A 25,296-nucleotide genomic window follows, 5' to 3' on the forward strand; every position below is an offset into this window, starting at 1 on the left:
CCTCTCACCTGTGTGGGCTCAGAATACAGAAATGCCTACCTCTCAGCAGTCAACCTAAGTCTCCATCCTCCGTGGAGCATCCCTTACGCCCTTCATAAGACCACATCTGGAAGTATGTGCACTCATGCACCTGCCCCAGCTTGGAAATCCCCTCCCTCTCTAGAACCTACCTGGAGAGCTGCCTTAGCCAAGACCCAGTGAGCTGTTGCTTCCCATTGCAGCTGGCTGACTGCTGGAAAGCTAACTACCTCTCTCCTCTAGGCAGTGACATCTCCAATAGGTGTTCTACTTTAAAAGTTATGCACATGCTAATTTTTTTAAATATGGTTTATATTTAAAAAAAAAAAAAAAGTTTTATTTCTCAACCTGCAGTGGCCATTCTGACAGACTGGCAAAGACTACTCTGGCTACAAGCCAGTAACAAGTGTTTCAAGTACAAGATAAAAGAGAACAGAATTTTCTACCGAGTGGAGGTGGCTAAGTATACATATTTAACAGGCTATAGGAGGAGTCATAAATATTTATGAAGAGAAAACATGCAAGTATAGCTGTGCCTTCTACCTCCCAGCCTGTCATGGCTGGGAACTCAGTTTTAAGGCTTTGTTCTGGGGTCTCCTTGGCCAATAGGGATTGAGTTAGTGGGCAGTTTAAGATTTTTAATTCTTACACAACTAGCTTGAGAATAAAACTTTCTTCTGTGTGTTGTGCAATAGGAGAGATGGTTTCCATCTGGAGTCATGGAGTTTGGAATCAATCAATTTCTTTTTTACTTCCTAGAAGGGAACTGATCCTCTTAACCTTTGCAAAGAACACCAAGTCTAAGGCTGTGCAAAGCAGGGAATATCTGTGTGGTGTGCTCAGCACCATGTGAGTGCTCAGGCCACAACTATCACCCCAGAAATGGGGAGAGAAGAACCACAGAATGTTAGCACCAAGGAGGCAACTTGGAGAACCATTGGAACAGGGTTCTCATCCTTGCTTGCAAGTGAGCATCACCCAGGAGCTTCCAAAATGTCCCTTGCAGGACAAGCCCCACAAACAACTGCAGTCAGAGTCTCAGGATGAGGCCTGAGGGTTAGTGTTGTTTAACTGTGCCATAGGTAAGTCTAAGGTGCAGACAGCGCTGAAGACCAAAGTGGTAGTCCAGTCTCTTCTCTTCCAGCAGAGTTGTCAGGCCCAGGAAAGCAAGGTGACCTCCCAGAAGGCATGGGGAGAGTTAGTGGCTGCACTGGAGCAGACCAGGGCTCCCGGCACCTCCCTCTGCTCTGTGTGCACACATTCTGCCTCTTGGGCTTCCGGCAGCTCTAGAACCCCTCCCTGCTCTTCCCTCCTTTGCTGTCTCTGGGGGCAGCGGTTGGTTATTTCCTCCTGTGTATCTATGATATGACTCATGATGGGTTCATGAGAAAGAGTTCTGTGACAGAGTCGGGTGGGGCTGCCTTCCTATTACTTTACTGCCACCCTGACATCTTAGGGTTTCCCCTTGGGGCTGAGCCCCTGGACCTAGTCCTTCCTTACCACAATGTCCTCTCACTTTCACAGCAGCAGGGGTGGAGCACAGTGCCTCCCAAGAGACAAAGACTGTAGCAGTGGTTTTCAATTTTGTATGTTTCTTAGAACCATCTGGAGGATATTTTTTATAAATGCTGATGTCTCGCACCCCACTCCAGACCAATTAATTCAGAGCCTAGAGCCTGGACATCAGTCAGTATTTAGGTTCCTTGGAGATTCTGATGCTCCCTGAGGGTTGAGAACCATTGCTTTGTGGACTTAGCACCCCTATGATGTCAAGCTTAGCAGATACTTGAAGATACAGGGGTTAAAGACTAATATCTAGATTATGTAAAGAACTCATGCAATTCAACAACAACAACAAAATGTTGAATAAACAGTTCTTCAAAGAAGATACACGAATGACCAATAAGCACACCAAAAGATACTCAGCATCACTAATCATTAAGGAAATGCAAATCCAAATCACAATGAGACTGGGCAGTGTGGCTCACACTCCTAATCTCCCAGCACTTTGGGAGGCCAAGGCAGGAGAATTGCTTCAGGTCAAAAGTTCAAGCCAGCCTGAGCAACACCAAGATCCCACCTCAGTAACAACTAGGAAAATTAACTGGGCATGGTAGCATGCACCTATAGTCCCAGCTACGCAGGAGGTTGAGGCAGAAGGATAACTTGAGCCCAGGTGTTAAGGTTGCTGAGCTGTGATGGCACCATGGCACTCAAGCTCGGGAGACAGAGTAAGACCCTATCTCCAAAAAAAAAATCACAATAAGATACCACTTCATAGGATGGCTATTGAAATACACACCCACAGAAAATAAGAGGTGTTGGTGAGGGTATAGAGAAATTGGAACCCTTGTGCACTGCTGGTAGGAATGTAAACAGTGACATGAGGAATGTAAAATAGTGCAGCCAGTATGGAAAATAGTGTGGGATTCCTCAAAATAGAATTAAAAATAGAATTACTGTATGATCTAGCAACCCCACTTCTGGGCATATAATCCAAAATGATTGCATACCAAGACACAGATATTTTTCTGCCCATGTTCATTGTACCAGTATTCATAAAGGCCAAAAGGTGGGAATAACCCAAGTGTTCATCAACAGATGAATAGATGGACAAAATGTAGTATATACATACAATGAAATATTATCCAGCCTTAAAGAGGAAGGAAATTCTAACACATGCTACAACATGGGCAGACCTTGAGGACATTGTGCTAATTGAAATAAGCCAGTCACGAAAAGACAAATACTGTGTTAATTATTTCACTTATATGAGATATGGTGAGTAGTCAACTTTATAAGGGGCAGAAAGTGGAATGGTGATTTCCAGGGGCTGGGGCAATGGAGAATGAATGTCTAATGGGTATAGAGTTTCAGTTTTGCAAGTTAAAAAAAGTTCTGCAGATGGCTAGTGATGATGGTTTTATACAATGTGAATGTACTTAATGCCACTAAACTGTATACTTAAAAATGGGTAAGTTGATAAAAAAACAAAGTATTGGTCCTGGGTACTTCTGCTCCACAATACAGTCTAGGTTCCTCTCTACCCGTCTTATAGGACCTCCTTCTTTTTTTTTTACTTTTCCTGCATACTTTCTTCCTTAGCTGGAGCTGAGGGTCTGCAGCAGCCACAATGAAATGCCTCTTTGCTTAGAGAAACCAAACCCAGGGATTCCATGGTGAGCGTCATGAGCAGGTGCTCTAGAGAACAAGGGCAGTGGCCCACAGCAGCCCTGACTTGTTCATGAGGAATCCTCTCCTGTGGGGTCTCCTGGTGATTTCTGCTATTAGCACCTACCTGGCCTCAGGAACAGCTCGCGTAGGCTTTGAAAGATTGTATAGAACAGTGGAGACAGCTCAGATTCTGGAGGCAAAACCTTGAGTACACTGAGCAAGTTTGTGATACATCAATTTATATTAAGTTCATAGTCAACTCACAAAAATACCTAACATTTTAGGCACCTTACCATAGGCCAGGTTCTGGGTTAATGCTTTTACACTAATGATAGTGGTATTTTTTTCATTTTATAGATTAAAAAAACTGAGTATTGGGCAGCACCTGTGGCTCAAAGGAGTAGGGCGCTGGCCCCGTATGTGGGAGGTGGCCGGTTCAAACCCAGCCCCAGCCAAAAACCGCAAAAGAAATAAAAAAACTGAGTATTCGATTAGGTAATTTGCTCAGTCACACAGCTGACAAGTGGCAGACCCAGATTTGAATGTAGGTCTGTCCATTTCCCAAGGTTGCATTTTCCCCCACTAGCTCTCTGATGGCGTTTCAGGTCAGAGCTTTAGTTTGCCCTTATGTCTGACTAGGCCCACCTTTATTAACTGAATTTAAAGAACTTTAACCCCCTTACAGTCATTCATACCACCTCCTCACTCTTCTGCTCACCTCTAACCCCAAATGTACCACTTCTAGGAGGAGAAGCAGTGACCAGAGACAGATTCTGTCCTGTCAATGACTAACAAGATTGTGATGTCCTGGTTGGGGGGGGGGGGAACAATTCTGAGCTTCTGAGCACTCTGGACAGCAGGTTGGTCCAGCAGTCACTGGGGCCAGTCAACCGCTTGAGCTGGTCCCGCCAGTCCCAGAGATTTCTGCATCTCCTGCTGCCAGGAGTGGAACACCAAAAAGTGCGGTCTCCGTGTCTTTCCTGTCCCCTCTGTTATCAAATTCGGAGACGTAAAGCCTTCTCTGCATACTAGGAGAGTCCTCTGAGAGTCCCTCGCTCCTTCTTACTTTTCAGTATAATTCTGCGTTAGGAGCAAATGACTCAGGTTTTTAGTTTGCTCCATAATGCCTTCATATGGAAAGCTAAAAAATAGGAATCAAAGGATAAATATTCCCAAAACATTTCCTTTCAGGTTATAAGTGACACGTTATAGACCACATCTTGCTGATCTACAATTGTACTTACTTGTACAGGATTTTATCTGTAATTGAGCAGATGTGAGGTAGCCACTTTGAAATTTAGAACCCACTTCCTCATAGAAGCAAAATTATACGTGGGAGTATGATGAATAAGGGTGAGAATAGGTTTCCATGCCAGCCACAAAATTTTATTTCATAACAGCTGAATTACTGAATGTTTGCAATGAAAAATAGTGGTAAGGTGCTTTAAAAAATCACAATACTGGGCAGCGCCTGTGGCTCAAGGAGTAGGGTGCCAGCCCCATATACCGGGGGTGGCAGGTTCAAGCCCGGCCCTGGCTAAAACTGCAAAAAAAAACAAAAATCACAATACTGTTGGATAAGAACAACTAAAACCAAAAGTAATACATTTGAATAAGACATGTAATTACTTGGATGCTGATACTTCTTGAAGATAAGTGGAGATGTATTGATAGGGATACTAAAAGGAGCTCCTAGTCATTTTTCAGAATGTTAGAATTGAAACTTTCTTTTTTATAATTGAATAAAACCGACCCTTGATTAGATTTCATTTTACTTCAGAACACTGGCTTTTCTTGGCTCTTGGAATCTTAGAATTGAAAGCACCTGAGGGTTGTTCAGGTTCATTCTCTTCCCTAATACAGGTAGCCTTTTCACCGTGTCCCTGCCAGCTGGACAGCCAAGTGTTACTTAAACGTTCTCAGGGACTGGGGGCTTCTTGCTTCTAAAGGAAGCCTGTTGGATTTTAGTGCCATTCTAGTGGCTAGAAAATTCCTCTCACAGAGCACTGAAATCCAGATACTTTCTGCCCATTCCTCCTTCTCTTCTCTGCCCCTACAGCCCCCCCATGTAAATCTACCAGCGCTAATTCTTATTCTCCCTCTTGTTCTGATCTTTATCTAGAACAAAGTCATATGGTTTTCATATAAAATGCTAGACATTTTTCCTAAACCATAAGAGCCTGACAATTTTTTCATAAATCCTTTTGTTAAGTACAACAGAACAAAACATTTTCAATTAAACCCAACCATCCTGACTTGTTTAAAGTGATTATTTGTGTTTGTGGGTTAACAGTCCTTTTAAACATTCTTAGATTTCAGAACTTCCATAGTCGAGCCTTGGACACTGGGTGCCCCTTGGTTTCTTACTCACAAACTCTGATCTGTGTGTAGTGTCCTCTCCAGACACAGGGATCAGAGGCAAGTAACTTCCAGTCTGAGGCTGTCTGCAGGTTCTTCTTTTTTGCTGATTATTTTCTACAATTATTGATACTGCTGTTTGTTCTAAATTAGCATTTTTATTACCTTTCATTAGTGTCTTCCTGAATTGCCCCTGGGGGTCCTTTCTGCTTCTAAAAAAGTGGTCCCCCCACCTCCGCCCACACCTCCACATCTGGTAGGTATCCTTGGAAATATAAAGTGATCATGTTTAATGCATACAAGTATACCATAAATATCTTCATTTTGAGGTTCAATTTGTTGGGTTGGGACACATGAAATTTACATTTTTGTAGTAAGAAAAAAATAGTTGAATAGCAGCAATTTCAAATGGTTCAGCCCATTATAATCTAATGTTTTGTCCTTAACAGAGTACTAGGGACCAGATGTCACATGATGGCTCATGCCTGTAATCCCAGAATTCTGGGAAGCTGAGGTGGGAGGATCGTTTGAGGCCAGGAGTTTGAGATCAGCCTGGGCAATATAGCAAGACCCCATCTCTACAAAACAAAACCAAAAAAGGGTGAAAATAGAAGATGTAATTCTCAAAGAGTCAGATGGCCCAGGAAGCAGGATGTGGAATGAAAAGCCACTGATTTTGAGTGGAAAGTCACTTTACCTTCTTGGGTTCAGTTTCCACATCTATGCAAAGGAAAGGTGATACAAGTGTTTATCTCACAGTTGCTGGGAGCTTCGAGGGTGACAGTGTTAAGTAAAAGTGCTTCTTAAACTGCATAAGCTAATGTGTAGGGTAAAACAAAAGTGATGTAAGGCTTCACTGTGGTCACAGAGGGCAGCATGGAGAGGTGATGGAGGGGTTAAAGTAACTAAGTGTTGGGGCAGAAGACCCGAATGTGAGTCCTGGCTCCACCCCTGACTGCTGACCTTGTGTGAGATACTTAAAATCTATAAAGTAGATTAAGAGCCTCTCCCATGCGGTAGACTTCCTAGCCCAGGAGTGCCAAGTAATGTTAATTTCCTACCTGCCCTTTGTCCTAGTTATGATCCCTCTATAGCACTAGGTCTAGGGTGTTTTCAAGCTGAACCCTTCCCAGTGCTGTTCAGGCAGCCAGGGTTCTGATTCTAGTTCCCTCCATAGGTTTTCAGAGACCACAACATTATTTCCTGTCTGTATCCTTCCCATTCCCTCAGATTCTATTCCTGTCCTACCCTGGACCCTTTCTCCAGCTCACCAATAATGACTCCATCTTGCTTTATGGTAGTCCAAGAAATAATGGTTTATTCCCCTCTTCTACTTTTCTCCTGCTTTCTACAAGTAGGATCGATATCTTTCTGATTTGAACATTCAAGTTTTTCCCTAGCCTGCACCTGGGGCACCTCTCAATGGCCTATTCTCTTATAGGGTTTAATTCTGGTACCTGAAGATGACATGTGGACATCATCATCATACAGATGGGCTGATACATAATGGAAGCTGTCGTGGTGGTTATGAGGGTGCCACTCCTCAATTCAAAGAAGAGCAGAACAAAGGGCAGTTCTGTGAAAACTTCCCCAGATCTACTTTGTTCTGGGCGAGATGTCCTGTCTATGACAGCCATCCATCTGATATTATTTCGGACATAAAAGGGCTTGGAATCAAAGCCTCAAATAGGAACAAGTCAGGCAGGCCACGTCTCTCTCTAAATACACCTCACTGCCCTGATGCCTCCAGAAACTGTGCTGTCAAGGGAAAGAGTTTGTCTCTGTGGGGCCCTCTGCCAAGATGCTACATTTTACCCTTTCATAGCCAGCCTGCTGTGACTTAGCTTATGTCCAGTGCTAAGTGGACTTTCATGGTTGCCGGTGCCCACTGGAAAGCCGGGAGCTCTGCATGATGATGATGATGCCCCTTATCATTCGAGGGGAAAAGAGGGAGTCTTGAGCATGATCCTTGTTCCTTAGTGCTTCACAAGCCAGCTGATAGAGCTCAAAGCAAAAATGAGAGCCCTGGGATTTGATCACAGAGAAGATCCCATAGACTGCGCTTTCTGAGAAGCTAGAGATGATGGAGAGGCAGTCACCCCAGGAAATGAAATGTTCCCCAAAGAGAAGCTCTTAGAGTAGCTAAGCTGAAATCACTCCCTTCCCCCTCCCCCAGAAGAACCCAGGGACCCAGGAGTGATACACACGACACACTGAACGTGGCTTGAGGAGAAGAGAAGGTGGATGGTACTCTGGACTGCTGGGATTGTGCCATCCTGTCTGCTCACGGGAGGTCAGAGGCGGGAGGACCTCAGCGGCTTCCAAGAGGGAGCAGCCTTGCAGGGTACAGAGCTCTCGGGAGCAGGATTGTGATGCTGCTGGCAGAACGGAGGGTCTGGACCCTCCTCTCACCACCGCACTGCCTTCCCTGAGAACAGCTCCTCAAGAGGATCTGTGCAGGAGTGAAACTGCGGCTGTAACCCAAGCCCTGCAAACAGGCATGGAAAGGCTTTTGATTTATAGCCATTGCCATTTGTGATACCAGCCCTCTGCCTTCTAGGCAGTCAGTGAACAGCCTGCCTCTTTCTTTGCCCGGGCCACTATGGTAGGACTGGGTTGTCTAGTTTTCCCACCGTGGTCCACCAGCCCCAGCCTTAACCTCTGATTTTGATGCTGTGGCCACTTGCCTCCCCTTCCACCCAGCCCTATAGGCCTCAGGAAGTGTGGCTGCCACCCTTGTACACAGATGTGCAAACAAATATTACCATCGCTGGCTCCCAACTGAAGGGAGGAGGCCTGGGCTGAAAACACTTTTCAGCTCAACATGTCCCAGTGCCTCCATCTCACTTCAAATGAAAACAAAGTCCTTTGGGTGGCAGTAAAGAAGGTCTGTAAGACCTGTCCAGAGCCTAGTCTCTGACTTCATCTGCTAGGCATTCATTTCCTGTTGCCGCTATACAAATTACACGAATTTGGTGGCTTCAAACAACACAAATTTATCGTCTTAGAGGTCTGCAGCTGGATGCCTGACACAGGTTGCAGCGGGCTGAACTCAGAGTGGCAGCAAGCAGGGGTGCACTTTTTTTTGAGTCTCTAGAGGAGAAGCTGTATCTTGCCTTTTCCCGCTTCTAGAAGTCAGTCACATTCCTTGCCCCATGTTCCCTTCCTGTCTTCAAAGCCATCCGTGTAACTCTGCCGCTTCTGAGAGACATGTGCATAGTCATGTCTCCCTTGGACCACAGCAGGAAAGCTTCTCTGCTTTTTTTTCTTACACATAGATGGGGACTTGCTATGTTTCCCAGGCTGGACTTGAACTCTTAGATTCAAGTGATCCTTCCACCTCAGCCTCTCAAGTAGCTAGGACCACAGGCCTGAGCCACCACACCTGGCCAATTCTCTACTTTTATAGGACAACCATGATTGCATTGTGCCCACCAGAATAACCTGGGATAACCACCCTATCACAAAGTCCTTCACTGACTCATCTGCAAAGTCTCTTTTGCTGTGTAAGGCAACATACGTACGGGTTCTGGGGATTAAGATGTGAACATCTTTGGGGTAACATTATTCTGTCTCCCACTCTCTTGACCAGGCTGCCTGACTGACATTCACCAATCCAGCCAGGCATGCTCTCACCTCAGGGCTCGAACCTTTGTTCCCTCTGCCTGGGACACTCCAGTATCCCAGCTCCTCAGAGACTTGGACGACTTGCTGTCACATGTCCTCCTTGTCTGCTTGAATATCGCCTGACTACCCAGGCCTTCCCTAAGCCCTCTCAGCTCTCACCACACTGTTTACTCCCTTCACTGTGTTACTTTTCTTCATTGCATTTTCCCCTACCTGACATAGTTGTTAATGTTCTCCTGCAAATTTCCCCCCCCAAATACAAGAATTCTGTCTATTTTGTTCATTGCTGTAGCTGAACATCTAGAACCATGTCTGCCATATAAGACGTTCTCAGTGGGCTCAGCGCCCCAGCCACATACACTGAGACTGGTGGGTTTGAACCCGGCCTGGGCCTGTTAAACAACAATGACAACTGCAATCAAAACATAGCCAAGGAAGAGGAAGAGTTTGAGGTTGCTGTGAGCTGTGACACCACAGCACTCTACCCAGGGTGACAGCTTGAGACTCTGTCTTAAAAAAAAAAAAAAGACATGCTCAGTGAACACTTATAGAAAGGAAAGAAAGCCCCCGGCCAAGTTCTTGTGTGAAGGACCAGGCTTAACATGTTCTCCGTCTTCTCAGATCTGTAGAGGAAACTGGCATAAGCTTCAGCAGGAGTGCCTGAGGATGGGAATGGGAAATAATGTTCTGATGCCTGGAGTTTGGACTGGGGAAGTCTTCTCTGGGGACACGTGGGCTAAGCATTCTCATTTATTTGGGAGGATTGAAGGATGGGCAGACCCCATCCATATCCTATTGCTGGCAGGTTCACATCCATCCTATCACTGGAAATCCTCAGAACACTGACAGGAGTTATATCAAACTCAACTTTCCCTATTGAAGCATCAGATACCTCTTTCACTGCAGACTGTGAAGCTACAGCCTCCCACAGCTGCTACTTCCATCTGCCAGGGAGGGGGACATCAACAGTGGATTCATAATGCCAGCCCTTGTAGAGGGCACTTAGCAATCCTAGGCCTACCTAAATTGAAACTCAGTCAAAGTGACAGACTGGAACTTCTCACTGCCCTACTTTGGGAACACTTTGACCCACTTAGAGGTAATGCTTTTGGAAGTGGATAAAACCTGGAGTGGTTTGTTTTTAGCAACTCTGGCTGCAGCCATCTTTCACTTTGATAAATAGCTCATCTCCTCCTGCGCTCAGGCCATCTCGGGCAGCTGGCCATGTTGCCAGCCGCTCTACCTGTCTGTCCCCACAGAAGATCAGGAATGCTGGCCAGAGGTGACATCCAGGTACTCTGCATGATCCCACAGTCTCTATCAGTACGGTCTGGGTCACCCTTCTGCTTTGAACCTTGCTTGGAACAGAGGATAATCAGTGATACTTCCTTTCTTAAAAAAAAAAAAAAAAAAAAAAGAGGGTGATTGATAGGGTGAGCTAGGCCTTAACTCTTCTGAGGATACATGAGACAGCTAGAAAGAGGCAGACAGGTGTTAGATGGGCAAGTGCAGAGGAACATATTCAGAGGGTGGAGGTTGAAAATGTGTGGGCTGAGCTCAGCATCAGTTTAGTCATTAGAGTTCCAGAGCTGTCACCAGGGGACAGTGGAATCCCTGGAGCTAGCAATGGTGTGGTGGTTAGACCACTTTAAACAGGTTAGCAGAAGAAGAAACTACTGCGCCTGATGCTGGCCATCATGTTTTTCTGTAGACATTACTATTAAAATAACACGTATCACCTGGGAATAGTTACTCACGGAGACGTTATGCACATATAATTTTGAAAAAAAAATTTGGAGTTTAAATTAAATACAGACACAGACATTGCACCTGCTTTCTCCAATCTCAAGTGTTTCTGGTCACTGTGACTATTATGTCAGTTCCTCTTTTTCACATAAAGAAGTTTCTACCTTTTGTCCAGTCCTGGTCTGTCTCCAGTTTCTTTTTTCAGTTTAGTGACTTGCTTATAGTAGATGATTAAAACCCAATTTTTTTTTTTTTAATAAGGTCAGTATTTGGCAAGAATCTTAAGAGTTTTAAGCCACAGCTATAAATGGAGGCCAGGACTGGGTAATTTAGAGACAAATATCAACCATCCTAGTATGAGCAATTAGGCAGTTCATAGGTCATAAATCTACACAAGGAAGAAGAGAATTAAGGAGCATGTCATTAGCAACCAGGGAACATGACAGGCTGTGGAAGAATGGATCCAAAGATCGGCTGTCAGGGTTTGAGAAAGTAAAACCATCTATGTGCAGATGGTTTCTAAACTCTATCTACCAAGCAGGAACTCCATCCCACAGTGTAGGTGGCCTTGAGCCCCAAGGTCAGTAGTTCTCAGCCCTGACTTCATATTGAAATCCTCTGCAGAGCTTTTAAAGCTCTATAGATGTATAACTCAGAACCTGGGGGTGGGTGCTAGAGGTGAGACTCACAAAGGCAAGTGGTTGGGGTGGGTTGGGGCGAGGAGGGCCTGTCCTTCACATTCTCCAGGAACCGTTTGGGGGATGTCCCAGAAAAGGCCTCCGTACTTGCACAGTAAGGTTCTTGTGTGAATCTCCAAGGCCGGAGTTGAGGCACAGTTGCTAATGCTTATGTCTCTCTTCTGGGTTTTCACTAAGAAATGTGGGGACATTTTGTGGTTTAGAAAAATTCTATTCCCCTAAATCTAAAGAGAATAAACCTAAAGGAAAAGCTGGACATATGCTTAGGGTTAAGGAGTGATGCCTGAGGTCATGGGCAGTGTTACTAACGGCTGTGGCTAACTTGCTGGAAGAGGCAGTCACACTGGTCCCTGAGGCCAAGCCTGGCACTGTGGTATACCTGGTCCACTACATCCACTATTGTGGAGAATGATGAAACATAAAATGGCCACATAGGTAGTCGAAAGCCTAATTCATGTAAAACAGACTTAGGCTGAAGATAAAGTCTCCCAAAAATGAGAATGAGAGTCATTTCTGTTTGGAAATTAAGAATGCTCTAAAGACAGTGCTGATAGCTCAGGAGTTTTCAGTATTAACTTTGGGAGTGGGTGGGTAGGTGTTTGAAAACCCGAAAATACAGACATTGAGTTGGTTTACACAAAAAGGAATGGGGAGGTGCAAGTAAAGTCCAGGAACAAACGAGACTTTGGAGAAAAGCATATCCGGTTGTTCAGATGACCTCATTAGAAACCTCTCTCATTGCTTTCCTGGTGTTGGCTTCATTCTCAGGCAGATTCTTCTTACCTGGTTATGACAAAATTGCCTCTAGCTCAGCAGTTCTTAACCTGTGAGTCACGACCCCTTTGTAACGATGAAAATATATCCTGCATGTAAGATATTTACATTACGATTCATAATAGTAGCAAAATTACAGTTATGGCGTAGCAACAAAAATAATTTTATGGTTGGGGGTCATCACAAAATGAGGAACTATATTAAAGGGTCACGGCATTAGGAGGCGTTAGGAAGGTTGAGAACCACTGCTCTACCTGCTTTGGGCTAACATTCCACCAATTTAGAAATCTTGTGGAAGGAGATTACTGTTTCCCACTAGTTCTTGCTAAGGTCTCAAGGTTTATGCTCATTGCATGGAACTTGAGTCATATGCTAAATCTGGTCCAGTCCCAGTGATGATCTAGCCAACCCCAGGTCAGGGACTCATTCTTAGAGTGGGAGTGGATGGGGGGGTCATGTCAGCCATATCTAAAAAACAGGGTCTGAGAATGGAGGAGAGCTGATTCCTTGAAGAAAAATCAAGGTCTGATTACCAAGAAAGGGGGATACAGATTACAGGGGGGCAAGGAAAAAATTCAAATCTTGAGTGACTCTCAATGTTTGGTCCCTGTACCAACAACATCAGCATCACCCAGGAACTTACAGCAATGCAAATTCTTAGTCCCCACTCAGACCTCCTAAATCAGGTGTCCTCAAACTTTTTCAACAAGGGGCCAATTCACTGTCCCTCAGACCACTGGAGGGCCGGACTATAGTTTAAAACAAAAAACTATGAACAAATTCCTATGCACACTGCACATATCTTATTTTGAAGTAAAAAACAAAACGGGAACAAATACAATTCACACCGCTTCATGCGGCCCAGTAATTGGGATTTAACATAATATCCAGATGATTCTGATGCACACTTAAGTTTGAGAACCATTTATTGCATAAATGGTTTTCAAACTGTGCTGCATATCACACACACGTGGGGAACCTTTTAAACATACACCCAGGTGCACCTGAAGTCAATCTGAATCTCAGGGTATGTGTGGGGAGGGAAGACTGAGACAACAATTGTATCAAACTTGATTCCAGTCTGGAATCACTTAGGGAGCCCCCAAAAAAGTACTAAAGCCTAAGATTTTCAAAAGCTTTCCTCTTAATTCTTATTAGCACCAATGTTTCGAATCATTGTCCCTCACCATTTCTTCTAAATTGTCTTAAACATTAACTTAAAACATCTAGATGCAGGCTAGATCATCTAGACATCTATTTTCTTTTTTCTTTTTCTTCTTTTTTTTTTTCCGAGACAGAGTGTCAGTATGTTGCCCTCAGTAGAGTGCCCTGGTGTCACAGCTCACAGCAGCCTCAAACTCCTGGGCTTAATCGATTCTCTTGCCTCAGCCTCCCAAGTAGCTGGGACTACAGGTGCCCGCCCCAACGCCCGGATATTTTTTTGTTGCAGTTGTCATTGTTGCTTAGCTGGCCCGGGCTGGGTTCAAACCCACCAGCCTGGGGGTATGTGGCCGGTGCCCTCCCGCACTGAGCTACGGGAGCCACCCTAGACATCTCTTTTCTTAAATCCCTCAATTCATAAACTTGATAAAATTATCTGACATTGGTTCACTTTCGCATTGGTGGTTGAGTCTGTCCTAGTAGCTACCTTCCTAAGAACCAAAAGTATTGTATTCTTGTTCACTAATGTAGACCTAGTGCCTAGAACAGAGCCTGACATATAGTAAGCAGTCAATAAATATTTGCTAAATGGATGATTGGTTCACAGTCACTGGGCTAGTTGTGGTCAAGATTTCCTTGGCAGGTGGTAGACACTGGCTACTCTTATTCTGGAAGGCATGTGAGAATGGCAATAGAACTCTTGGGTTATTGGTGTCTAACCTCAGAGTGGATCTCCAGGATGGTCAAAAATGCGTTGATCATGTGCATTAAAGATGGGAGTGTGTTTCTAATGGTTTTATGCCTTTAGGATAGATTAGTGAAAATATGCCCAATAATTCCATTTTATCCATACAGGACCTATTTGAGGGTCTACTCTGATTTCTGAAGAGCTGGGTCTTCCTTAAACATCTAATTTAACCCAGTTTCTATAAGACATCATTAGTCTCTTGCAGAGGACTGTGACAAAAAAGTGATCCAGTATCACTTGAACACAAAGAAACTGGTTACTCACCAAGCAATTTTGATGTATCTTTGAATTCCCAGAATGCTCCAAAGTGCCAAAAGGATGACTTGGGCCATAGCACTCATGCTATGGATCACAAGCAAATAAAGTTAACTTTTAAGGACATTTTTTGGTCTGGGTTTGCAAGAAAAATAAAATAGATACTGTCTTTGGTGATAGGAAAGAAAGAACTAAATAACAGTACTGGTTTTTATGAATCAGAACTAGAATCAGGATAACTACGTGAGGATTAAGGATCCTGCAGTAATTCAAGCTGGCAAGTTGAGACTGACAAATAGTCGGGATGGTTAGTGAATAAGGGATCTTGGGTGTGAGCAATAAGAGCAACTTGAAATGTCATTTCTCCATTTTTGCAGAAGGAGCGCCAGAGGCACATCTTGACAGAGATTCTTACCTTATTTTGCCATGTGTAATGCATACCACATTTAGGGCCCAAACTTTCAGGGAAAAAAATCTTTCATTTTAATTTTGTAATTCAGATTTTTATGTGCTTATACTTATGTATATAGGGACTTGTTTTTTGTATTATAAAGGAATTTTAACATTTATTTTTTAATATATTGTGGTACAAGAAATTCTATGTAACAAATAATTATAAAACATGAGAACAGATATTAGGTATAAGAAATTTCATGTACTGATAACAAATTTACAATATTTATGCAATATTAAGAGCTCTTCATTGCTGTCAATATCAGATGTATCATGTTCAATTTCTACCTTACTAGTCTATTCTGACAAGTCACTTTCCTCAACCTGGTAAATTTCATCCTCCTCAGTTTCATCCACAGCATTGCTGATGCTGCATTTCTTAAACAAGTTCACTTTCTTTTTCACACTGTTTCATGATCTTAGGATCCAATCATAAACCTGGGCAATGGATGCTTTCTTTTTTTTTTTTTTTCCTTTTTTTTATTGTTAAATCATAGCTGTGTACATTAGTGCAATCGCCTGTACCCATTCTAAGATGTACCGTAGATGAGGCCCCACCCATTACCCTCCCTCCACCAAAACCTCCTCCCTCCCTTCCCCTTCCTTGGCCCTTTCCCCATATTCTTGTGCTATAGTTGGGTTATAGCCTTCATGTGAACGCTATAATTTAGCTTCATAGTAGGGCTGAGTACATTGGATACTTTTTCTTCCATTCCTGAGATACTTTGCTAAGAAGAATATGTTCCAGCTCCATCCATGTAAACATGAAAGAGATAAAGTCTCCATCTTTCTTTAAGGCTGCATAGTATTTGGATGCTTTCTTGAATCTGCCTGTAGGTGTTAAATCATTACCAGCTGACTATATGACGATGCCCACTCTTTCTTCATTAGGGCCTTAAAGGGCTTGTTTACCGACACTTCAAGAGTTTGCAATTGGCTAGTTAGCCCACCAGGTACCACAGCATGTTGGATTTTCAAGCCCTCTGCAGTCGATTTTGCACTTTGTGTGACATGGGTTTTGAAGTGATCAAAAACAAGCAAAACTGGGTTTTTTTTGGCCAGGGCTGGGTTTGAACCCGCCACCTCTGGCATATGGGACCAGCGCCCTACTCCTTGAGCCACAGGCGCCGCCCACAAAACTGGTTTTTTAAAGTAATCTTCCAGGCCTTCTATTGACCAGCCTTTGTTAAACCAGATTTTCATGCCTTTTTCATTCATCCATCCTTTTTCAAGCATGTGGACAATAACTCCACTTGAATCTTCTCTTTCAAAAACATTTCTTTTAAAGATGACCATAAGTGGTAGCTTTGTCCCATCTGCACAACAGGCTAGAACAACAATGAATGGCATTTTCTCATGTCCACTAGTTTTATGAGCCACAGTCTTTGTTCCTTTGACATCCACAGGTCTGCTGGATGGCACATTAAATGTGAGTGGAACCCATCCCTGTTGGTGAGTTGGGACAGCTCAAAGGTGTAAGTCTTCTGAAGACTGATTACCTAAGAATGAAATTCCAAAACTTGATTCTGATGGGCTCTGGAAGTTCTGGGGCAAGTTTTGTTCATGTCCTCATGCTCAAACCTTCTCTCTTCATAAAGTTAAGTCACCATTTACATATCCCTAAGAAATCGTCAATGTTTTATTCTGGTGCAATTGTTTTACCCTCTTCTTGTATCATCTTAATTAAAACAGAGTTCCCAATTTGACGCTGCTCCAGAACCCAGGTCTTCACCTCCTGCTCTTTGGAGATTTCCCTCGCTTTGTCGTCTTCTGTCTCGGCATCTGAGGAAACTTTTCTTCCTGTTGCCTCTACAGTCTGATGACACTCTCTGGGAAGAGGTCCAAAGTGTCTCTTGGCAGCTCTGTTGCCACACTCTTTAACATATTTAATAACCGTTAGCATAAAGTTTGCAGTGTATGAAAAACCATTCGACATTTTCCAAGAGATTTTTCAGTAATTTTTGTGAAAATATCGGCTAGATTGATAGCTCCCACTTAAAAGTGTGCAAAGAGAAATATGTCGCCTTTCATTGACTGAAAATATTTTCACTATAAGTTCCACAAAACTGATTACCCTATTCTAGAGTATAATTTTGAATACAGATATCATTATTGCCTTCTGGAGCTATACTTTTGATGCATAAGTGTAAATAAAAGAATTAAAAACATTTGTATAGATATGGAATTAGTACTATCCATGTACAATGCTCATCCTTATTTTCTCCTCAAAAATTTGGGCAAAGAAGTGCCCATTATACACAGCAAGGTTCAGGCATGTAATTCTTGCTAGGAGGAGGGGTCATCTAAGGAAGATGGCAGTAGTAGAACTAGAGGCTAGATTTTCAATTTAGGTTCTGTTCTTTCTATGATGTCAAGTGTTTTAGCCACTCTGGGTTTTATGATTCCAAACCCAGAGTTTCTATTTAGAGTTAAAACATTAAAGCCTCAGAGTTCATTCATTTGCATTCCTCATATATAAAAGAAGAACCCTACTTTATAAGGTTTATATATGGGAAGGAATAAATGAGCTAATAGAATACTGAAGAAACTATATGGCATATAAATGCTCAATAAATGTTAGAAATTGTTGCTCATTAAGTGTTATTCCTATCATTTACTGAGCATTCTGTGTCCCGACCATGTGGTAGATACCTTAGTACATAGATGAATAAGGTGCAAATCTAAGCATGGTTCAAACTAGGAATGGATGTCCATCCCTTCACCCTGAGTCTATGTTTATCCTCTAAGGCAGGGGTCCTGAAACTGCAGCCCACGGGCCACATGAGGCAGTGTGATTGTATTTGTTCTTGTTTTGTTTTGTTTACTTCAAAGTAAGATATGTGCAGTGGTGATAGGAATTTGTTCATTGTTTTTTTTTTTAAAAAAACTATCGTCCGGCCCTCCAACGGTCTGAGGGACAGTGAATTGGCCCTCTGTTTAAAAAGTTTGAGGACACCTGCTTTAAGCTAAGATGAGACTTACAGGCCCTTTGCCCTAAAGCTGGACACAAAGAAGTGAGATACTTTGATGTAGTCCATGTAGGCTTCGGGGTGTTGTAGAAAGTAAACTTGGCCTTAAAACATGAAAAGGAGTTCAGTGCCCGTTGCTCAGTGAGTAGGGCACCAGGCACATGGCAGGTTTGAGCCCGGCCCCGGCTTGCCAAACAAAGTGACAACTGCAACCAAAAAATAGCTGGGCATTGCGACGGGCACCTGTCGCCCAGCTACTTGGGAGGCTGAGGCAAGAGAATTGCTTAAGCCCAAGAGTTTGAGGTTGCTATGAGCTGTGACATCACAGCACTCTACCAAAGGTGACATAGTAAGACTCTGTCTCAAAATAAAAAAAAAAAGAAAGAAAGAAAGAAAAAGGCTTAAGTAAGAGAATATAGAAGAGGTATAAGTAAATGAATGATTGATCCATTTGGTGTATTTGGGGGAGATGGTAAATGGAGATCTTCTCCCATAAGTAGGCTATTTGGAATTTCTCTGTAGCCATTCATTCTCCTGGAACTTGTAAAAAACATCATCTATGTGACAGGTATGTCCATGGATCTGTCTTTTTTATTCTATTAGCAATTGTGTAATGTAAGAATTATTTTTCCTTCTACTGTTTTTTTTTTAATGGGGAAATGAAATATCAAAAAGGTAGAATGATTTGCCTAAGGTCAGACAGCTAGTAGATGACAAAACTGAGCTTTGAACTTTGGTTTTATGATTCCAAACCCAGAGTGCTTTTGAACACATACTTGCAGTTGATGAGCTGCTAAAGAGGTGAGGGCACTATTATCATTATTAGTAATAAGCATAAATGGAAGGGAAGAAAAGTGTTGGGAGAAGGTGTTGTCAATACAGAGGAGGCTGACGTTACTGTGTGTTGAACCTTGTGAATCTGCCTCTCTCTCACCTCTTTGGCTTCTTATAGTTGTCTTTTATTAAGCCAAAGCAGATCCTGGTGGACGTTGAGGGGCCTGTTTTGTGCCAGGTTCTCTGTGTCAGACCATGATCCCAACGTCTGCCCAGTGCCCAGAGCCCAGAGCCCGGCTGGCCATGTGTGACTCTCTCAGGCGGGGCCAGCCCGGTCTCCCACAAACAGCTGGACCTGGTCCGCCCCCTTGGGTCCGCCCTCCCAGCCAGGCCCCACCCCTCTTCCTAGTTGGCACTGACTCGCAGTAAGTCAGAGCCACGGCTGCTGCGGGGAGAGGACGGCAGGGAGCGAGCCAGAGCGCTGAGAGCGAGGGCGAGGGCGAGAGCTGGCTCCGGGTGGCAGCGCCGAAGTTTCCTGCCCGCTGCGCTCTCGCCCTGTGCGATGCGGGAGCGCTGGGGCCGAGGGGCAGCATGAAGGGCAGCAACCGGGCTTACACCCGAGGTCCCTTTTTGGGGTGGATCTTCGCTAAGTGCTGCTGTTGCCTCCAGTGCAGTGGTGAGTGGCGGTCAGCAGCGTTCTTTTAGCCCGACGGATGCAGTCTAGCACTGATGGGGGAGCCCCCTGGGGAGGGAGCGCCGGGGAGTGGGGACAGGAGGGCGCGCTCTCCCCCGCGGGTGTTCTGAGCCGCTGCTCTGCGGGAACTCAGTTACTTTACCAGCAGCTTTGGGTGTCAGGGTGCCAGCCTGCCAGGGGTCAGGGAGGGGGACTCAGAACTGTGTGTGCCCTCAAGTGTCCCTTCCATCCTGTAGTGGTGGGGAGCCACACTTCACTTCTCACTCTCATGTGGACCTCAGTTGCAGGATTGACACATGACTCCCAGCTATAGGGATGCGTTTGACACTTATTCCTAAACCAGGAGCTATTTTTGCCAAGTGACAGTTTTCCTATGGGATTGAAATGCACTTTTCTCTGCCTAGGCTTTCGCAGGCCAGCATGGATTTGCAGCTCAGGGACGTACTTGGCTCATTAATTAACCAGGAATGCTCTTCGCACCCAATTAGGACTGTATTTAATTATTCCGCTAGTTTTAATGTTGTTCAGGAGACTTGCAGGAAGCTAACAATTTCCCTCAAAGCAGCTGGCAAAAACGGAGAGTGAGAAAGATCACAGAGGGAAGGTTGTGGTTTGTGCAGCCCCTCCTGAAAAAGAAATCAGGACCTTCCTAGACAGAGTTAGCAGATACTCCTAACTGCTCCTGTCAGTTTAACACTTCAGCAAGGAGAGTGGGGAAACAAAGACTGTTTTTGTGTGGTTGAAAGTGTGAATATAACCTTCTACTTGGCGTTTGCCCTTTTAAAAAGTTTTAACTAGTGGGCCTCTTGGCCCCACCCCCATTTTGACACCCCAGTGTCCAATCTATGCAAAATCCTGATGGAACTTTCTGGCGGAGTTACTGGTGAGTAAACTTCCTCCAAGCACCCTTCACCATCTTCTTTGTGATACACAGGACATAGCCCTGACAAATGGTCTGTCCTGAGCAGATTTAAGGTTATAAAAACCAATTAAGTCTGCAGGACTTTTCCCCAAATCATTAAGGTTTATGATCCTAGCATTGAACTGTCTCAATCTCTGCGTTCTGTTAGAACAGCCTGGAACCTTGTGATATCCAACTCTATAAGCCAGAATTCAGAGGGAGAAGAAATCTGAGGGGGCAGGAACGCTCTAAGACTGGTTCAGAAATATTCAAAACCAAGGCTGGGAACTGAAGAAAAAGAGTATTAGGGGAGGAAGCAGGAAGTGGCAAAAGGGAATCTGAGTGGGTGGGTTCCCTTGGAAGGCCACTTTCTTGGTGAAGGGTTTCTCAGCAGGATTTCTTTATTTTTTTTATTTAGTTTTTAATTAAAACCATAACTGTATACATTTATGGGGTACAATGTAATGATTTCATATACAATGTGGAATTCTTAAATCAAACTTATTAACATATCCCACCCCTCACTTATTTTTTGTGGTAAGACATTTAATCAGCAGGATTTCTTGGGAGCTCATTTCCTATCAAAGGCAGAATGTAGAGGCTTGGGGAGGGCTTATTTGAGGTCCCTACAGCTGCTTCCTTGAGTCCAGATGTGTGGCAGACCCGGCCTCCCTACAGGGTAATTCTTTTGGGGTCTCACCACCCCTCGCTTTGCTGAGAATTGCCCTGGCAGGCCCTCATGCTGTGGTGCAGAAGAGGGCTGGGGAGCCAACCTGGGGTCCAGCTGGGTGACCTCCTCCCTGGGGACTGGGAAAGCAGTGCCCATGGGCTCTATGGCTAGAACAGGGGGCGTGCGAGGTGGATGCTACCAGAGCCAGAGGGGGGCCTCTGCCTCAGATGAAGAGGGAGGGAGGCAAAAGGTCTAGTGATGAGAGCAGCATAAAAGGGAAAAGAAAGGTTACTAGGTGGGTGCCTGTAGCCCTCTCCACTTTACTCCTCCCTCTTTCCTGGATCCAAAACTTGTGAAGATGGAACACTTGGGCTTAAGTGGGAGGTGAGTTAGGTGCCTCCAAGGAAATGCCTGAGTATGGCTGGCTAGGGTGGTAGGGCGTGGAGCCTTGGGAACTGTCCCGGGACTCCCTCTGTCTAGCTCTAGCAGAATGACAGACCAGAGTCTCCACTCAGCCTGTAGGCATGAATTCGGAAGCATGTTGAAAAGATAAGGTCTGTATTGTCCTTGGGTAGGTGGCCCAGAGCCCTGAAACTCCATGGAAGAGCCTTGCCCAATTGCAACACAGAAGGGGCTGACTAGGGCCTGGGGTGTGCGCAGCCAAGGGGCATCTGCCTCCCTTTTCTGTTGAACCAGTTTCTCTGGTCTTACAGACAATGGAAAGACAGCCTCCCCACCTTTAAATAAAGACGGCGGTGGTTCAGTCTCTATCCCTTCTGCTGTGAGAACTTGGCTCTCTGCTGCTGTTTGAGTGGCTTCACTCTGATGCTAGTGAGTCAGAACCCACCGCTGTGGCTCCCAAGTAAGGGGCCTTGACTAACTGGCTTCCAGTCAGTCAGAATTGAAAGGATTCCTTCTTCTAAAGTCTGAGGAAAAGGAAAACAGTAAAAGAACACAGAGGAAGTGGAATGTTCTGGCTTTGGAAGCTAAGGGAGTCGTACTGGAATTTCTCAGGTGAATCCTAAGTGGTTGTAATTGTCATCACTAGGATAACAACCAAGGATTTAGTCCCTGTGTGTCTTTAAATTTTCGTATTTTAGGAAAATGTGGATGAATTTAGTCAAGTTTATCTTTTGATTTGGAGGAGTGAGGAAAGTAACTGTCTTGTGATTTTCCTGCCTACCTTTTGGTTCTGTTGAGTATGAGTAGTGAGGAGGTTTGATAAAAGGTGATTTTTCTTCTCTACTTTGAATTGTGTTGAAGGGCAGAAAAATTAAAAACCAACGGTAGAAGAACATAGAGATCAAGTGAGAAGGAAGAAGAAAAACAACTTTGAAAGTGAAAAACAACCAGACGTGAGATACTGTCATGTGTGTGTCTAATGGGTGACAGATCATTGAAGTCACACTCTGGGTAGTTTGGGGGTTGCTTTGGATAGTTAGACTGTCCTTTAAGCCTGAAAAAGTGGGTCAATTCTAGATACTTCTTTAGTATCTTAAAGTTTAAAAACATTAACTTGTTTCAGAATATCAAATCTGATTTCAGATCACCAACTTGTGACTTCTTACTTCAAGGAGTCTATAGTTTTTCTGATCTTCCTAGGTAAGGAACCAGTTTTAGACTTTAATTTTCTGGTCAACTTTAATTAACTTTTAGTATGTGGACAAAGTGAAAGTACCATCCTTCTCTGGTTCCTCACAGTATTCATGAGATTCACTTACTCTTGTTTATTGCTGTATCAACATCCTTGCATTCCCAGGCCATGTGGCATGGTGTTTTTCCTTTTAGAAAGTTCAGTGCTCTGAGCATCTCAGAGGTGAAGAGAGAGAGGAAGAGGGGAGGGACTTGCCCAGCTGAATCAGTTCACTGGTGAGGTGCTGGAATCAGTTCTCGTGGTTCTTTTACAACATGGGTTATTGGGTTCCTGCTGGACTCCCATGTCATGAGGTGTGAGAAAGGGTTATGAGGGTTCACAGGACATTGGAGGTCATCCTCATCTGTAATTTTTTTTTCCTGCCATTTTTAGAAGCCCTAACCAGAAATCTTATGACTTGATGTGAATGTCTGTTCCTTGGACCTTAAATTCATGTAGCTCATTTTATAAATTGAATTTCATGTGTGAAACCACAATACCAAGTTCCTTTAGAAAGGTGTTGGTAATCTCAAAGAGGAAATGTTGTGACATTCATTATTGTTTACTTTAATTTACTATCCAAGGGACAAAAATCCTTGGGACTTGATTATCCTTGTATACCTTCATCTTCTGGGAAGCGCCTTTACCATGGTAAAAACTCAATTGACCATTTATCATGTACTGTCATCCTTAGGACTCCCCTCTCTTTAGATACCAAAATCCTCATGTGCTGTAGTCCCACCATGGACCCTAAAGAACCCACAGATACAAAAAATCAGTCCTCCATATCTGTAGGGTTAGTGTACCTTGAATAACTGTATTTCCCATATGGGGGACCAACTTTATGTTTTTACAACATAGCCTTCGTTTTCTTTGCTTCTGAGAGATGTACTCTAATCACATGTACATACTGTCCTCAACAGGGGGACAAATTCTTGCTTCTCTTCCTACATCTGATTCTCTGACCTACTGAAATAATAATCCTATAGGCATGTCACCCCAATAGTTCCATGGGCTATAGGTTCTTAAGTCCTACGTTGAGATAAAAGGGTACAGACTCTGTATCTGTTTTTCTTTTTTTGTTAGAGACAGAGTCTCACTTTGTCGCCCTCAGTAGAGTGCTATGGCATCGTAGCTCACAGCAATCTCCAGCTCTTGGGCTTAGGTGATTTTCTTGCCTCAGCCTCCTGGGTAGCTGGGACTACAGGCGCCTGCCACAATGCCCAGCTATTTTTTTTGTTGCAGTTTGGCTGGGGACGAATTTGAACATGCCACCCTCAGTATATGGGCCTACTTACTGAGCCACAGGCGCCGCCCTGTTTGTTTGTTTTTTAGAACCTCTATAAGCTGACCACTCTAAGGGTCTGAAATGAACTGGTCAATATATGGAGGTAGCAACATAAGGAACTAGCCTACTGTACTGATATGTACATGTGGTACATGTCCGGTCTATGAAAATTAGATCAACTTGAGGTTGTCATTATAGGGAGGTGGTCAACTATGGAGGGTCTACTATAACTTAAAAGTAAAAGGAAAAAGTAAATATTGGGGGTTTTACTCCTGAGCCTATACAACCCTTTGTGCATACCTTACTCTGGAGTGGAGTTGTTGATACTCCTTTTAAGAATCTTGATAATATACACTTCTGTCCTAAAAATATTCATCGGGGGCCAGGTGTGGTGGCTCATGCCTATAATCCTAGCACTTTGGGAAGCGAAGGCAGGAGAATCCTTTGAACTCAGGAGTTCAAGACCAGCCTGAGCAAGACCCCATCTCAACTAAACATAGAAAACTTGGGCATTGCAGCGGGCGCCTGTAGTCCCAGCTACTCAGGAAGCTGAGGCAGGAGGATGGCTTGAACCCACAAATTTAAGGTTGCTGTGAGCTAGGCCGATGCCTTGGCATTCTGGCCTAGGCAGCAGAGTAAGAACCTGTCCCTGAAAACAAATTCTTCTGGAAGTGCTGTTCTTCTTTCAGTGAGTGGTTGCACACCCTGCCTTCTCCTTCAGATCTGAGCGCAGGCTTTTCCTAAGGAAAGGCCCTGGAAAAGGACTGCAACGTAAGGTCTTCTCAAGCAGAAGGGGCTAACTCATGGAGAGTTAGAACTGGGACTCAGGGATCGTTTAGTCCCAGCTTCTTTTATACAGGAAGAACCTGAGATCCAGCCAGTTAGTGACAGGGTCAGGACTAGATTTCTTTTCCAGTGGTCTTTCCCCGACTCCACTGTTGCTGGGCGTATGATTCTCTTACTCTGAATGGAGACAGGGTGACCCAACTAAGAAGGATAGAAACAGTCCCAGGCAGAAGCTTGGGTTTTGACTGTGGAGTGATCTGCCTTGGGGGGGTGACTGCACTGCCCAGAGTCATTTGGGATGGGAGTCTGTCTGCATCACCCCTCCCCTCCCAGAGCAGCTTGAACTTGTTCTCAGTAAATATCCATCCAGGTTTTTCTCTATGGTTCAGTTTAATTGAGAAGGTCCCTTCACCCCCTTTCTTACTTGTCCTTGTTTTTGAAGTGTACCCTTTCAAGGTCATCCAACTTTGAACATCACTGGTTTTTATGTAACACACAGTGTTTTAAATCATCTGACAAAGGTTTATGTGCTGACTGCGTGCCAACCCTGTGCAGGGTACCTGGGAAAG

General features: G+C 44.1%; 1 protein-coding gene across 23 annotated transcripts in view; it reads left to right on the top strand.

The window, feature by feature from the left end:
- Positions 1-25,296, top strand: part of KALRN (kalirin RhoGEF kinase) — a 744,321-nt gene that overhangs the window by 584,968 nt on the left and 134,057 nt on the right. For 5 of the 23 annotated variants that reach the window (XM_053564464.1, XM_053564465.1, XM_053564463.1 and 2 more), the window contains exon 1: positions 19,187-19,431. The exons of 16 other annotated variants lie outside the window; for them this stretch is intronic. In XM_053564464.1, coding sequence (XP_053420439.1) covers positions 19,347-19,431 — 85 coding nt within the window. In that variant the 5' untranslated portion in view covers positions 19,187-19,346. Of the gene's footprint in view, positions 1-19,184; positions 19,432-25,296 lie in introns of those variants that run through there. 2 more of the 23 variants (XM_053564458.1, XM_053564459.1) reach the window with 1 other exon arrangement.

The sequence above is a fragment of the Nycticebus coucang genome, chromosome 16, assembly GCF_027406575.1.
Source record: "Nycticebus coucang isolate mNycCou1 chromosome 16, mNycCou1.pri, whole genome shotgun sequence".
In the NCBI taxonomy this organism is placed as follows: domain Eukaryota; kingdom Metazoa; phylum Chordata; class Mammalia; order Primates; family Lorisidae; genus Nycticebus; species Nycticebus coucang.